Source organism: Anolis sagrei, chromosome 4, assembly GCF_037176765.1.
Source record: "Anolis sagrei isolate rAnoSag1 chromosome 4, rAnoSag1.mat, whole genome shotgun sequence".
NCBI classification, from domain to species: domain Eukaryota; kingdom Metazoa; phylum Chordata; class Lepidosauria; order Squamata; family Dactyloidae; genus Anolis; species Anolis sagrei.
The window spans coordinates 29,462,127-29,479,011 of record NC_090024.1 but is presented as its reverse complement, the minus strand read 5'-3'; the positions used below and the strand labels follow the sequence as shown (position 1 = coordinate 29,479,011).

The 16,885-nt window shown below is 36.3% G+C and overlaps 1 protein-coding gene across 49 annotated transcripts in view; it reads left to right on the top strand.

The window, feature by feature from the left end:
* RIMS2 (regulating synaptic membrane exocytosis 2) overlaps window positions 1–16,885 on the top strand; it is a 401,331-nt gene that overhangs the window by 234,988 nt on the left and 149,458 nt on the right. For 43 of the 49 annotated variants that reach the window (XM_060775741.2, XM_060775724.2, XM_060775744.2 and 40 more), the window contains 3 exons: window positions 3,525–3,593; window positions 4,628–4,784; window positions 9,158–9,274. In XM_060775741.2, the coding sequence (XP_060631724.2) occupies window positions 3,525–3,593; window positions 4,628–4,784; window positions 9,158–9,274 (343 nt within the window). The remainder of the gene's footprint in view (window positions 1–3,524; window positions 3,594–4,627; window positions 4,785–9,157; window positions 9,275–16,885) is intronic. The other 6 variants (XM_060775747.2, XM_060775725.2, XM_060775730.2 and 3 more) reach the window with 1 other exon arrangement.

Sequence of the window (16,885 nt, the reverse complement as noted above, 5' to 3'; positions counted from 1 at the left end):
TGAGCAGTAATGTCTTACTGACATTATTAATATATGAAAATTAATTTTCTAACCACCATTTCCCTTTTAAGTTAAAATGTATATCATTTACACATTCTGTAAATGAGTTTTAAATGTTAAATCATGGATGCCTTATCCTTGTATACCTTCTTTCCTTCAATATAGTTTAGCCATTGTGGGATGGTGGTTGTGGTACTGTGATAGTAAGCATTGTGCTAGAAAATCAGCATAGTTTAATTTAAATTGCTTACAGTCAGCATTTCAATATTTTAGAATCCCTTCTAAAAGCTGGGAAACCATGAAACCATGAAGTAAATATAGATATCTGGGGAGCTTCAGAGGATCATATTCAGCCGCAAAGTTTGAGATTTGCTACTCATGGAATATAGAATTAGTCTTTAATTAAGGCTGGTATTTTGGTCCCGCCCTTTTCACTTCTCTCCTGCCTACTACTGAAATTCCCATGCCAGAATCATCACCACGGAACTTGGAAGTTCTTTGACACTAAATTTAACACTAGGCTGAAAATGGTTCCTCACACTTCCTGAATAGGAAGAAAAATTACATCCATGATTGTTTAACCATATTGGCACTTTAAGTTACAGATTGTCTCTGGAAGAGGTACAAAGGTGGTATATTGGATCTACAATTGGGGCTGTAATACAGAGACTTGGAACTGGCTTGCATAACTATCTTTCAAATTTAATAATATATAATATCTCTAGCATCTTTGTTCCATTTTCGTTCCTTTCACTTCTACTGCTTAAATTATGTTTACTGAACTTGGATGTACTATTTAAGATTCAATACACTTAGTACATTGTCCCTCAAGTGTGTCACAGCGTACAACCAATAAGAAACATTTGGCTAAGATAGCGTTTGAATTTCACTCTTATCAACCATGACCATTGTCCATGCTGGCCAGAACTAAAAGAAGCCGAAGTTGAACAGATGATGGAAATACTATATACTGATTTCCGATCATATAAAAATGTTTGTTTTGTTTTAGCTTCAGCTCTTTATTGCCAATTTAATCATATTCATATGATTACCTGTAAAGACAATAGCTTCATGATAATCCATTTTCTGTATTGTGCTTTACCATGTATTATTTTTTGATGTGTTCATACTCATTTGAGGCATTGAATGTTTGCCCTTTTTGTGTGTAAACCACCCTGAGGCCCTAAAAATAAAGTTTTATTATTATTATCTTTTGCAAATCCAATATGGAATGTTCCTGTATAGTTGATCTCCTCTGCAGGGCACTTAGTTCATGATGGTAGTCTTAATCCTATTTCCGTATTTTTAAAAAAACTGAATATGGAATATGCCTGAATAATGAAGATCCTTTGCAGGACAATTGGTTCATAATGGGACTTTGTCTTATACCTACATCTTTAATTTTTTTATTTATTTATTGTCATTTCTTCTAAATATTTGTTTTTTCCTTTTTAAAAATACATTTTAATTTTATCTTCAGAAATAGCTGTAGCCTTCCAGCTCTGTATCATGTCAACATTTTATACAAAATTTCTTCATTTAGTTCTCCAACAATAGCAATAGGACTTGGCAATAATCTGTCTGGAGCCTCATTTTATACTATACTGAATCAGGACTAAGTAAATTCATGTATGCCATTGATTTCTATGGGGCTTAGGTTTCGCTAACATGTTGCTTCTCATTTAATCAGTGCAATTGTATTTCATGAATTAATTTACAAATTGTGTAATGACTTCATAATAAGATCTTCCACATTGTTCTCTAGCTCAAATCTATTAGATACAACTCTTTGAAAAGTCTTTCTAACTCAGGGAAGATTTAGTTTTCTATTTTTATCTATGAAAAACTTTACACTATCAAGGAAGAAAATGAAATTGTCTTGATTTTAGTTGTTCTGCTAGTCATTACTTCCTTTTTCCCTTTAGGTGTTTAAAAAACATTGTTTTAAAAGAATTATGAGAACTACAAATCATTGAAATATTACTGATGGTTCATTCAAGTATTTGTTTTATTGCTATCTTTGTTATCCTTTCACAAAACAAGATCAGATGCTTACGCTGCAACCATTTTAGCTCCTGTTTCTGATCCATGGATGTTTTATGTATTTCTTATTGTTAATGTGGGTCATGTACATAATTTATCAGCTGCCTTTCATACTAGTTCAAAGTCAACACAGAAAAGCAATTACCTAAAACTGTTCATCCTGCACATTATTTCTGTTGCTTTTTTGTACCCTAATTCCTTTGTGTCTTATCTGCTTTCTTTAACTTTTTGTGATTTTTGGATATGTTGTTTCTTTTTCTGTAAGTTTAGAACAAGGTTTTAGAGTTTGGTGGTTGTAGTGAGTAGGGAGAATGCCTCCTCCAGATGTTCCCTGTTAAGTTTGAGTTAGAATTCTCCCTCTCTGATCAATACATCTTTCCAGGTATCCCCTCATAATCTAAAGAATATGCTTTCATGTTAATTAACCACGGCAAAGGACTAGGTTCAAATGATCATCACACTGCCACTAATCCCAGCTCTTTTCCTCTCTTATGTTAATGCCGTCAACTCCTACTCCTCATGGTTTAGTGGTGTATCTACAAAGTTAAGATAGGTTAAAAGTCATCAAGGTGTGTTCCTATTCAAGGATTTATAGAAGTGACTTGAAGGTAAAAAAAGCAACTGAATGTATGTGACTTTGAGACTACTAATGTGGTTTTTGAAAGCCTTCCAGGGCCCCCCAATTAAACAAAACGTTGATAGTCTTTTGGCAAAACTGCTCCCAAACACATAAACTACCTTTCATCAAATACCTTTAAAATGTGATATAGCAACTTTGGAGGCTTTTCACTTTGCTGAATGGGTTACTATCCAAAATTCCAAGAGCGCCACTTGCTATTCCATATTTCAGTCCACATTTGACAACAGCAACTGTTGTCATGTCATGAATGACAAAAGGAAAGGTACTCACTTTGTTTTAGATACAACTCTAGTTAATGATATTTGCAATTTATTGCATCTGTTGAAGGAGATATAAAATATATACTCTTTTTTTTTAAGTAAATTTCATCAGTTAACTGACTCACCCAGCTGTAACCTTTTCTCATTCTGAAATTTAACTACATTTTCCAAGAAGACAAATTGACTCCTTAAGGCCTGTGGGAATCTTGTACTGTTGAAACTTAAATTAAATGTGCTTGTATGTAAGCTCTTGAATTCTTTCTTTTCTCTGCTTGGTAAAAAAAGAAAAGGGGGTAAGCATGTTTATGTATAATAAGACAGAGACTATTACTTGATTTTCCTTACATGACTCAGTCTTAAGGTGTTACAATGGACTTAGAACCTGCCTTTGCTGACTAAGCTCTAGTGGTTTTAGTAAGTGCTGTGCTTGCTTCATTAATATTGCAGCTATCATTTGTCTTATGAGAAACAAATGAATAGACTGACAGAGTTATTAATGACATTTAATAAATTTTCATAAATGTAACATTCATTATGTGTAATAAAATGAGTAATTCTATAATTGGTTGTTTTTTTTTTAGGATCCAAACGAATCAGTGATAGCGAAGTCTCAGACTATGATTGTGATGATGGAATAGGAGTAGTGTCAGGTAACAGGATATTTTAATTATTGAAAAAGTTATTCATAAGTTGGCTTAGTAATTTCTTTGTTATCCACAGTTGTGTTTGAATAAATTAAAAATTAGTATACAAAAACTGGAAAAGTTTTCAGATATCCTATGTACCAATACTGTATGTTCATTTTTTATTCCACTGGCAGTAAGATTATATTATAGCATTTCTAAAGTAAACAGAAAAACGTTTCATTATTTTATTTCTTACCCGCCTTTTCCCGTGGCTTGAAGTGGGTTACAACATAGCTAAAACACATAATCATGATTTAAAATACACATATCAAAATGTAATTCTACAAAATACGCATGTATAATACACAAAATTAAAATTAAAATATAGTGAATTTAAAACTGGCTGAGTAGGCATGGTGGAAGAGATAGGTCTTCAGATGTGTTTTAAATTCTGACAGCTAATTTAGCTGTCAGACCTCTTCTATTAGGCCATTTCACAATCATGGGGCGGCCGATGAACAGGTCCTCTGGGTGAGAGCCACCAGTCAGGTTCTGGCTGGCTGAAGTAACCGCATCCTGGACCCAAACCATGTTGGGCTTTAAAGATCAAACCAACACTTTGTACTTTTCCCGGAAACTAATTGGCAGCCAGTGGAGTGACTTTAGTATGGGTGTAATATGCTCACTCATAGATGTTCTTGTCACCTACCTGGTTGCTGTATTTTGAACCAACTGGAATTTCCGAATTAGGTACAAAGGTAGCCCAATGTAAAGCACATTGCAAAAGTCCAAACTTGAGGTTACCAGTGTGTGAGTTACTGCCTTTGGGTCCTTCAAATCTGGGAAGGGGCTCATTGTCTTATAAGTTTTGTGTTGAATTGACAACAAATAAGAAACGCCTTTAGCGATTCGAAAAGTAAGTATTAGTTGTAATTATTATTAGCCTGCCTGCATTATGGCATATTTTATCCAGATTTCCACTATCGCTACAAAATTAAGAAAATGGGGGGAAACTAGTTCCCTATGTAACTATTTAATCTATCTGAACTTTTCTCTAGATTACCGACAAAATGGAAGAGACCTCCAAAGCTCAACACTATCAGTGCCAGAACAAGTGATGTCGTCCAATCACTGCTCTCGGTCAGGGTCCCCTCACCGTGGAGATAGTATAGGAAGGACTAGGTCATGGTCTCCCAGTGTCCCTCCAGTACAAAGGTAAATTATGATATCAGTTTAGTTGTGAAATGTTTTGTGTGTTGTCTGTGTTTGAAAAGTAAAATGTAATTAAGCAGTTACTAATAATACTCCAACTAACTTGAAAATAAATACTTATATTTCTTAAATAAAAAAGAATAAAGCATTATTTCAGAATATTTCTTTCTTATACTACATAATACATGCTTATAATATTTCAGAGTGATTTTTTCTTCATTTTTATTTGAGATCCAAAAATCAAAAGTTTGATCAATGTCTATTATCTGTCTTGGAACATAGGTATCTACAATTCACATATATTTATGTAAATATGTCTACTCCCTGTAATCACATGTAGGGGTTGGCTTAATTTTAATATATATTATATTTTATATTACATTAATTTTCTCATATGATCCATATGTATTATATATTCTGTGATAACTTAGTAATTTTTTCTGCTTGAGTATGGTGAATTATTTAAATTCTGTTCAATGTAAAAGGGCTTCCAGATGTGTGAGAAAGACACAATTGCACTGTAATATATAGTCCTCAAACAAAGTCTGCAACAATACAATTGGAAGAGTGGTTCTGATATTGACTGCCATTGTTATAAACAATCAGTTTGTTCTGCTATAACAATATCTTGTAAAGTTGGTATTTTTCTGGTACAGTAATTCAGTTGCAACGTGATAACCCATTGTTGGACCATTTGTGCCTGTTTTCTTCATAAATCCCCTGTTCCATCTGAGCATTAGTTGTAACTATTTATTACAAAATATATTGCAATATATTGCAAAATATAGTTTTAAGATTTTTGCTCAATAAGGATACGAGCTAGAAGGGATGTTACTTTCTAAGGACCATAATCATAATCATGTTAATGAGGAAATATAATTCAAATACAATATTAGACATTACCATTTTCTCTCAATAGCAACAGAAATAGACACATTGATATTTGTTAGCGCATTTGTGAATTATGAATACGTATGTACCAAGAACTAGAACATGCTCAATAAAAGCACATTTGTGAGTTACAGGATTTCTTCTTGGATTTCCTGAAGGAATGCTAGCCACTACAATGTATTAATGGCCTCAAATGCAATATAGAGTATTAATCTTATTTCTTTTTTAAATTTTTATATTCTGCTTTTCAGTCAATATTGTCTTCTATAGAGGTGTAAAATCCACACAAAGGTGCTATAAAAATCCAGGATGTGTTTGTCATTGAGGGTCGGGGACTTTTCCAGTCTTTTGAAAGTTGTGATAGAGCTATAATCTGAAATAGAGTCAACTTCCTACCTTCCAAGCAACAAATTCAACATTACTAACTCTAAAACTTATGTGATACCTTTCTAAAATATTTTGTGACATAACAGATAAGACAGTGCATGAAGAGACTTCTGCACCTGCCTCTTTGTCTATAAATTCAACATACAGTGAAAGCTTACTTTACTTTATTTGGTTGGGGCTATTTATTATTATCTGTGTTACTCTTCATATTTATGTTTATCTACATGGGTGCTACGTAGGATAGCTCAAGTAAGGCCTGGGTGCTCTAATACAGCATTAACAACAACAAGGAATGATCAAAATCAACATATAAATAAACATTTAGCATGGATAGAAGTTAACCGCCTTGACTCCCCATGGGGAGAAAGGCGGGATATAAATAAAGATAATCATGATGATGATGATGATGATAGAAAAAACAACAAAACTGATGACAATCCACTACTCATTACACTCACATAATGATGTCGACAGACTGTACCTGCCCAGAAAATCAGGAGGCAGAGGGCTTCTGCAAGTGAAACAAATGGTAGAAGAAGAGAAACATGCACTGGCAGATTATGTGAAAGGCAATCAAGAACCAACATTGAGGGAAGTCAATAGTAGTAAACTGCTTCAAGTGCAAAAGACAAAGAGTGAATACTGTAAAAACACAATCCATAGCAGAAGAGAAAACTGGTGAAAGAAGGCTCTCCATGGACAGTTCCTGGGAAAAACTGAGATAAAATTTGACAAAGAAAAAACATGGCTGTGGCTCACAAATAGAACTTTGAAAAAGGAGATGGAGGGCCTGATTCTGGCAGCCCAAGAACAAGCCATTAGAACAAAGGCCATTAAAGCCAGAATTGATAAGTTGACAACAGATTCCAAGTGTAGACTTTGCAAGGAAGCAGATGAAATGATAGATCACATTCTCAGTTGCTGTAAGAAGATCATGCAAACAGACTACAAGCAGAGGCATAATACCATTGCTCAGATGATCCATTTGCACTTGTGCCACAAATACCATCTGCCTGTGAGAAAGAATAGGTGGAATCACAAGCCTGAAAAAGTTACAGAAAATGAACACGTCAAACTACTCGAGGATTTCCAAATTCAGATTGACGGAGTTTTGGAGTACAATACTCCTGACCTCACAATCATGGAAAAAAAACAAAAACAAAATATGAATAATCAATATTGCAGTCCCAGGTTACAGCAGAATTGATAATTGATGGCATGGTCAGAGCCAAAAGAGTGTGTGGTCCCTTTTCTCTTTTTCCTACCATCCCTTCCATACTTCTTTAGTTGCCAGTTAAAGAATAGACTGCTCCTGCCAGAGGTCTCTTTGCATACAATAATACCTTTAAATTAAGTTGAACATTACAGGCAATTACACCAAGGCCACAGAGTTCCATCTTATTATAGAGTCTATAGTGTAGGCATGGACAAACTTCACCCCACCAGGTGTTTTGGATTTCAACTCCCAGAAATCCCAGCCATCTTACAGGCTGTTAGGAACTGTGGGCTCTGAAGTCCAAAACACCTGGAGTACCGAAGTTTGCCCATGCCTGCTATAGTGTTACAGTTCTCTTTCTTTCTCCTTTTAAATGGATACCTACAACATCAAATGCCTTAACCATTCTGTCATAAATAAAATCAGAAAAGCTTGTCGACATCTTCTTTGAGAACAGGGAAAGGGAAATTGCAGTTCATGGGCTACAAATGGCTTTAATCTCCTTTTTGGGTGCATCTTAAATGCCCCAGAACCCCCTCTGTGTATGTGTGTGGGTGGGTGGGTGGGTTTATGTAGAGGGAGGGAGAGAGAGAGAGGTTATAGTTCATAAATCAGCCCAAAGTTTTAGTAGTGTATGAAATATTTTTCTGTTTGAGTACAGTCTTTCTTAATTATTGCCTTTTACATATAAGTTAATATGAGGAATAGTGTATACACACATATACTTTTTATACCTCTACAACCTGTGTTTTGTGACTTCAAGTTGGTTCTCTGGACAAGACTTGCTCAGAAGGGATTTGGCATTACCTTGGCCTGGGTTACCCATTGGGTTTCCATGGTGTATTTGCTCTGAACTCTGTCAGTGAGGTGTAGTCCAACAGTCAAACCACTACACCATCTTTATGTCTTCTCTCTCTTTTTCTTTTAACAGTCCCCAAAGAAGGCTATACCATATATTTGTTTGTTTGTTTGTTGTTGCCAAACATATTGGGTTAATTTGTGCGAGAAAATAATCATATATAATTCTTGAGACTTAATTTCAGCTTCTACAGATGTTGAGTAACCCTTCTGCCCGTGTGTACTCAGGTTACTCTCTGAGTTGTTTTCTGAAGTGATTGGCAAATAGCTGCTCACCTTTATAACCAGGAGGAATGATACAATGTAGAGCTAAATGTGTAGTTTCTTTAAAAGATGCAAAAACCTAAGTAGAACATGAATTTTCTAATATTCAAATAAAACAATGCAATGAAGGCTGGTGCATTTTCACACTAGTATTTATAACTTTATGTAAGGGATCTGCCATCAGCCTCAAAGTTAGACCTCTTTTCCTTTTGACTTTCATGAAATAAATCCTCCTGACTTAAGGATGGTCAGTGATGGTCAGTAAATGTAAACTGCAGTACGTGAGCTTGTAATAAGATATACTAGGATACTTTTTATCAAGGCTTTGTTTAAAGACACTGGTTATTTTGCATGAAAACTTTATATTTGTGTGCTTTATTTTGAACATTAATTTGGTTTTATTTCCAGCTAACATTGGTTAAGTATTGGGCAGTGAGTTTGGAAATTACAATGAAATGTTTGTGAACCGTAATAGAAGAACATGAAATCAGATCTGATTTTAACCCTATTTCTTTTTTTAAAAAATTCTCTCCTTTTAATGTTTTATATATGGAAGCCAGGGTTCAGAAGAATTTGTACAAAAATGTCAAACTTTTAACAAACTATGGAAGCTAAGAAGCCCATTAGCTCTGAACTTATGTCAGAATCAAGGGCATTAAAAGTTTCAGCTAACATTTTAATCAGTAGCACTCATTGTAGATGCTAGCATAAAGGAAATGCTATTTCCCCCTTTGTGACTTTGATGGTTTTATTTCTTCAGTAGGAATGTGGAACAGGGGTCTCGAGGGCCTCGATCTACTCCTGCACATTACAATACCATGAATCGAATGGATAGACATCGAATAATGGATGACCACGGCTCCCCAGACAGAGAGAGGTAGATATTCTGAAGTAACAGAGTAAACAATGGAAACAGAGATAGTACATTGCAGACAAAGCAGTTTGCTATTTAAAGCTGAACTTCTCTATCTTTACAAAAGCGGCAGTAAGTCTGACCTAGTGATATTCAAGAAAACATTTTTTCTGTTATTACTGTATATTATATAGCACAAACTAGTAATTATATATTTATTAATTAGACATGCTTCAAGAAAGTCTGCAATACCCATGATTAGTTATAGAGTAGCATTGGTTTTATTTATTTCATTTTGACTATCTGCAATTGTTTTGATAATAACTCTGACTCGTGGTTACTGGGGTTTTAAGTGGTGAGAAATGCTGAAGTATATACCTTTAATTTTACATTAGATTAATAGACAATCCCACTCAATACTATTTTTTGGTGCAAAACCATCTTTTTCCTTAATTGTCCATGTACAAGTGATTTTTTTTAAATATTCTGCAGTACAATTAATTTCCAAAGTGGTGTGTTTTTAGCTACTCCTATATGCCTTTCCAAGAATTGAAAGAGAGACAGATAGTCTCTTTAGATCAGGGGCCCACAAACTTTTAAAGCAGAGGACCGGTTCACTATCTGTCAGACTGTTGAGGTGGGGGGGGGGGGGCACACTATATTTTGAGAAAAACATGGACAAATTCCTATGCACACTGCAGATATATTATTTGTATTGCAAAAAACCTGAAAGAGCAATACAGTATTTAAAATGATGAACAATTTCAACCAACATAAATTTACAGTATTTAAATGGGGATGGTGGGCCTGCTTTTGGCTGATCAGATAGTGATGTTAATTCAGATTGTTGTTCTTGTGACTTGAAGTTGTTTCAGACCTAGGGTGACCCTGAGTCTAAAGTTTAGACCAGGGGCTGAGTAAATGACCTTGGTGGGCCGCATCCGACTCGTGGGCCTTAGTTTGAGAACCCCTGCCTTAGATTGTGGTTTATGGTACAGAATAATTATATTTCATTAGGACAACTTTAACCATTATGTTTGAAGGGTTTTCTTATATAATGAGTTGGGATGTATCAGCTTAGTGGAATTTTAATTAAGTGATAGGGAGGAAAATATTTATTCCCTCATGAATTTAACTAATTTTAGTATGTGAGACTACTAATGTCAGCACACACATATTTTTCAGTTTCCCATCATTTTGAAAAAGCCATAATTGTCAGGTTCATTAATAATTTTATTAAAAAGTGACTCAAGTGTACAAATATACTGTAATCATTGAAATATGCAGTGGAAAAAGCAGACAAGAAAGTACTACAATTCCCTCGTTCCCTCGTAGCCCAAGGATGATGGTCCTCCATGTGCAATGTCTTGGCTGTGGGTCCGTAGGTAGTTGTGAAGCCCTACTCTTGATCTGCATGTTCTCCTGCAGTGAGGACATTGGCTTTCATGTGGAAGGCGGTCCCGGTCAGGGTTGGCTTGATATGCCTTCCTCTTGGCACGTTTCTCTCTTTCACCCCCCATTCGTGCTTCTTCAAATTCTGCAGCACTGCTGGTCACAGCTGACCTCCAGTTAGATTGCTCAAGGGCCAGGGCTTTTAAAAGTTGGCTTTAAGCCCGTCTTTAAATCTCTTTTCCTATCCACCAACAGTTTCCCATTCTTGAGTTAGGAATATAGGAGCTGCTATGGGAGACGGTATTCGGATATTCAGACAACTTGGCAAGTCCAGCAGAATTGATGGTGTAGGAACATCATTTCAGTGCTGGTGGTCTTTGCATCTTCCAACATGATGACATTTGTCCCTCTGTCCTCCCAAGATATTTGCAGGATTTTTTGGAGGCAGTCCATGTTTCACAGGCGTATAGCAGGGTTGGGAGGACATTAGCTTTATAAACAAGCACCTTGGTCTCCCTACGGATGTCCTGGTCCTCAAACATTCAGGAAAGCCTGCACTCGCAGAGCTTAGGCGATGTTGTATTTCAATGCCAATGTTGACTTTTGTGGAGAGGTGGCTGCCAAGGTAGCAGAAGTGGTCAACATTTTCTAATGTTACACCGCTAAGCTGTATTTCTGGCATTGCAGAGGGATTGGCTACTGATTGCTGGAAGAGCACTTTGATTTTCTTGATGTTCAATGAGAGCCTGAGCTTCTCGTATGCTTCTGCAAAGGTGTTTAGAGTGGCTTGTAGGTCTTCTTCTGAATGCGCACAGACTATGTTATCATCAGCATATTGGAGTTCTATAACAGATGTTATTGTGACCTTGGTTATGGCTTTCAGTTTGCTGAGGTTAAATAGCTTGCCATCATCATTTCTGCCCTGAATGGTTGGATTTGTTAGTTAATTTTTTTCTGGTATTAAGAACAGCTTTTATTTCTTGTAAATTTAATTGTACGTCTCTTACATTGCAAGCTTAGTGTGCAAAACACTTTACAGTACTTACATATTGTGCCAACTGGTCTCATTTATAGCAAGAGATGGAATGCTCCTTAGGAATAATGCCCCTTTTTGCCTTCTGTTGTAAAACAGCAAGTAGAACATTTTTGAGAGAACGAAAAGATAGTGCAGAATTTATATATACTGCTGTTATTTTAGAGTGAAATTGATGGGACCTAGAGCATTGAAATACACATCATTTTCAGACTGTGTGGCGTTAGGATGAACTTGTGTTGCTGAAAAAGCATGCATACTATTGACTTAAAAATTCGACTTCAGGCAGCAAGCTCATGAGAGAACTCCGTGAACCCGAAATGGCATACCTTGAATGCAATTGTTCATCCAGTAAATGATAATATACTATTTTGCATTCTTGCTTCTTATTCTCTGGGGCAAACATAACAAAATGTATCATAATAAGCAGAGTGTCTTGAATGTTCTTTTCAGGCCTAGTTTCAGATAGGAGACATACTTTATAACGAATGAACCTACGGTGCTTCACTGAATGAAAATTTTTCCAACAGGAACATTTCCAACAAGTTTTGTGTTTCTTCAAGGACATGGGGAGAAAAGATAGAACTTTCCCTTTTACCTCTTCAAATAGAAGTGATTTTATACGTTTTTAAAATGAAGTGATAGAATGTAAGCTTTTGTCCCACTAATTATATAAAAGAAAACAATATTTCAGACTGGAAACATTCAATATACATTCTAATTTTTCTCAACCTGTGGGTCCCCAGATGTTTTGGCCTTCAACTCCCAGAAATCCTAACAGCTGGCAAACTGGCTGGGATTTCTGAGAGATGTAGGCCAAAACGTCTGGGAACTCACAGATTGAGACTTCTTGATTTAGACAATCCCCTCATTGTCAGAGTAAGATTGTCCTCCAAGTGTGGTGTCTTGGCGGTGGGTACATAGGTATCTGTGGAGCACTGTTCTTGACCCGCATGTTCTCCTGCACTGAGAGCATTGGTTTCCAGGTGGAAGGCAGTCCCAGACGGTTTGACGCACCTTCCTCTTGACATATTTCTCTCTTTTGCCCTCCATGCGTGCCTCTTCAAATATTACATCACTGCTGGTCACAGCTGACCTACATCTAGAGCACTCAAGGGCCAGGGCTTCCCAGTTCTCGGTGTCTATGCCACAGTTTTTAAGGTTGTCTTTGAGCCCATCTTTAAATCCCTTTTCCTGACTTCCAACATTCTGTTTTCCATTCTTGAGTTCGGAGTAGAGCAACTGCTTCTGTTCTAATGCCTCCAAAAGAACACCAGGAATTGTACCAATCATCACACAATGGCATTGATCTTCTCTGCAAGCAAAGTGTAGCTCAAACATTTACAGGAAAAGCTTTTACAGTATATGAATTGGAAGAATACCAGACTCCAAACTGGTTCAGAAAAGAAAGACAAACTAGTGATCACATCACAAAAGTGTTGAATAATGGAACACACCAAATAATTTCAACCAATCTATATACATAATAGAAGTGAAAATATGCATATGTGTATGTGGTGGAGGTGTCCACGTACATAGACAGCCTCTGGCCTCCACAAACAGCTATAGTTACAAGTACTGAGAAGCCTCCAAAGACACTCCCTCCACTGACAATTGCAGGTTAGAGTGAGCGCCATGAACCTGTAGCCCAAACACTGCCAATGTCCTCCCCAAACACCATCCTGTCCACCACCCAAGAAATTCTTTCCTTTCATCCTAGATGTTCTGTTTTTTTCTTCCAGAATGAACATTTCAGGGTTCCTTTCTCTCTTTCCATTCGTGTGGAATTTGAATGACCTCGTCCACTGCCTCTCCTTTAACCCTTTACTACCCTTTCCTATGGCACACAGTAAACAGGAATTGATAGGCAGCTGAACAGGATGTTTGGAAAGAATTTATAATCACTTATAGGAGTTGTAGTTCACCTACATCCAGAGGGCACTGTGAACTCAACCAATGATAGATCTAGACCACACTTGCCTTTAGTTCATTAGTAAAACTATTTATTATTTTACTAATGAACTAAATGATATTACCTAACGCCCGAAAACAAACAATGCCTTTTTCAAATAATCCGGGCACCGCCAGGTACCCAAGCTAGTTCTTTATAAATCACAGTAAAGTCTTTGACCATGTAGATTACGAGAAATTATGGTTGAATGGGAATGCCATATCATCTGATTGTCTTGATGCTTAACCTCTGAGAAAAATCAGCAGTACTACTGAAACTGAATGCATCATTGGGGGAAATCAGTATGCTGCATTTCTGATATAAGTGAGTGGGGATGAGAAAGATTTTCTTCTATCAGGAATGATAATGGTTCATAAAAGTATGTTATCTTCTCGTACTGGAGTTCTCTTCAATCAAAGAGAAAGGAGGAAAATGGAGGGGGGGAGGGGGATTCACAGTAGCTGCTTAGCTTTGTTGAAAGAATTTTAATAGGTTCTTGTCACAAAGTAAAATGTAGATTACGATTTATCTTATGTTTGAGTATATGCATGCTCAAAAAAGCAATGATGGCTGTTTATTTCAACAATATATGTTGACAATATAATTTCCGGAATGATCTCTAAGCCTGATATTCACAAAAGTTAATCAGAATTAAATTCAAAGCAGAAGAGCAGCAAGAGAGTCCTGAATGTTTTTGGAAAAGTCTGAAGTGTATTTACATGCAGCATGGAGAAGATATTAATAAAGGAGAGAGAAATCAAATCAGATATGATCAGATAGTACCAACTTAAGTTAATGTATTCTCTCTTTTTTTTTTTTTTTTACTATAATTCATGTATTATTCTGGTAACTACTTTCACAGAGGGGACTGCAAAATTAGATGATCCACAGAAAATCACCTGCATAAACCATGAATTTAATACTGGACATTGTGTTTTCTCAAATTAATAGTGGACCACAATGCAGCGTGTTCATCATAATAAGAGCAAGATATAGTGATTTTGCAATTTCCTGACTGAGACAGACAAAACCCCATGGTATGATATAACTCAAATCTTTATGCAGACCTTGGCTTTAAATATCTCCTGAGACCAACAAATCTTCCTACATCGCTTTTTAAATTGTGATGAGAGCAACTGCCAAAATGAGAAATCCTTGAAATAATAGGTTACATGATCCATGACAATTTACGCTTGTTGTTTTAGAGGGCTATTAAAAATCACCTTTATAAAACTAGTACAGAACTGAGAAAGCTCAGTTTGATTGGTGACTTTCAAAAACTGAAGATGACACTGAAGGGCAAGCTTTACTTTTTTTAGAAGGTAGCTACAGGAATGATAATGTGATAGTGGTTTAATATCAGAAGGCTGATTTAAGATCTCATGGGTGTGTTTGTTTTTAGAGCTTCTTATGCTTTCTTAGAATCCCTGGTAGTGCAATTGGTTAAACTGAGGAGCTGCTGAACTTGCTGACCGAAAGGACAGTGGTTTGAATACGGGGAACGGGGTGAGCTCCTGTTGTTAGGTCCAGCTTCTGCCAACCTAGCAGTTTGAAAACATGCACATGTGAGTAGATCAATAGGTACTGCTCCAGCGGGAAGGTCACAGTGCTCCATGCAGTCATGCTGGCCACATGACCTTGGAGGTGTCTACGGACAATGCCGACTCTTCGGCTTAGAAATGGAGATGAGTACCAACTCTCAGAATCGGACACAACTGGACTTAATGTCGAGGGGAAACCTTTTTAAATATGATTGCGGGCAATATTCCATAGATGAACACTGAATTTCAGAATTTTCACTATAGAAGCAAGGAAGAGAAAGGAAAGAAGAAGAGGTTTGAGAGGAACGAGGGATGAAAGAAAAAGAAGAGAAAGAAAGAAAACCAGATAGACAGAAGACGGACAGGGAAAGAAGGAAGGAAAAGATACAATGAGAATGTGTATGAGAGAAAGAGGAAGGAAAGAAAAAGCCACAAAGAAAATGCATACTGGGCAATACTATTCTAGTAATAGTAGGAAATTCATTAAAAATGCAGGGATGCAGCTTGTTTGGGTTTCCTGACCTCAGAAATTCACTTTACAATAATTGCTATGACTTTAATCATAGAGTTTTGTGTAGAATGATCTTAATGAACACGAGAACTAGAGTTCTTATGTCCATGTTTATTAGTTGTGACTTTGAGTGCTCAAAAATTCAATGTTCGTTGGAAAAAACAAGGAAAAACCATGTTGAAATAAATGAAAAACAGTGAAGCAAATAAAAATGTTCCATGGAGCACAGCATAGGATCAATGGTATGCCATTCCATCTAAGATAGATAACATTATTTTGCAAATTGATTTTAGTATTGGAAATTGCCTTCACAATTTGTAGTCTTCCTTCTTGTCGTTTGGATTAAGGTTATTGGATATAAATCTCTGGGGTTGCCTTTTAGATAAATGAGGTTAGATTGGATTTATATCCTGTGCTTGGATTGTGTAATGCCTTTCAAGTATTATACTGCATACTTTAAAGCTTCTTATAATGGATCTATGGCTGATGTGGAATGGGTTTGGTATGGAATAATATCTGTTATGCCTTCAGTCGGAAAATTGCTAATCAAAACCAGTCATGGCATGAAGGAATGCATTTACAGAGAAAAGTCACATAAAATTTTGCCATTTGATAGATTCAGAAAAAAAAATACTCTGTTTTTAAAATCCTGGAACGTACAGTCTATGAATATAAGATGGGGCAAGGGGTGAGAATTCTCTGCTTTATAATTTTAGATACATACTAATTTTCTAATTGGTTCAAAACTCTACTGTGCACTTGTCACTTGAAGAGCATCATATTACATCTGAAATGGATGTCATTAAATTGCTGAAGCACAAAAAAGTTAATGGATAATTCGGCAGCTTCATGCCTTTTGAGCTGTCAGCTGTCCTCTAGGTGAAAAAGATACTGCGATCCTGTACATGGCAAGAATTTCTACCTTAAAGGTTGTAAAAGTGAAAGCAATTGGTTGAAAATTGTCTGACCCTTTTGGGAGGTTGTTCTTGGGTCGTTCTTATTTGTCTTGCCAAAACAAAAGATGGGCAAAGTTGGAGGGCAGGAGAGGTTGGTGGTTAGTTACCAGCACCCTTGTCCAGCAAATGTATTGTCATCTTTCTTTTTTACATCAATATATATCACATTTACTAGAATCTATTAATCACCTTTTTTGGCTAAATTACCTTCTCAAAATTTGGGTGCGCATTATATTCACGTAATATGGTAA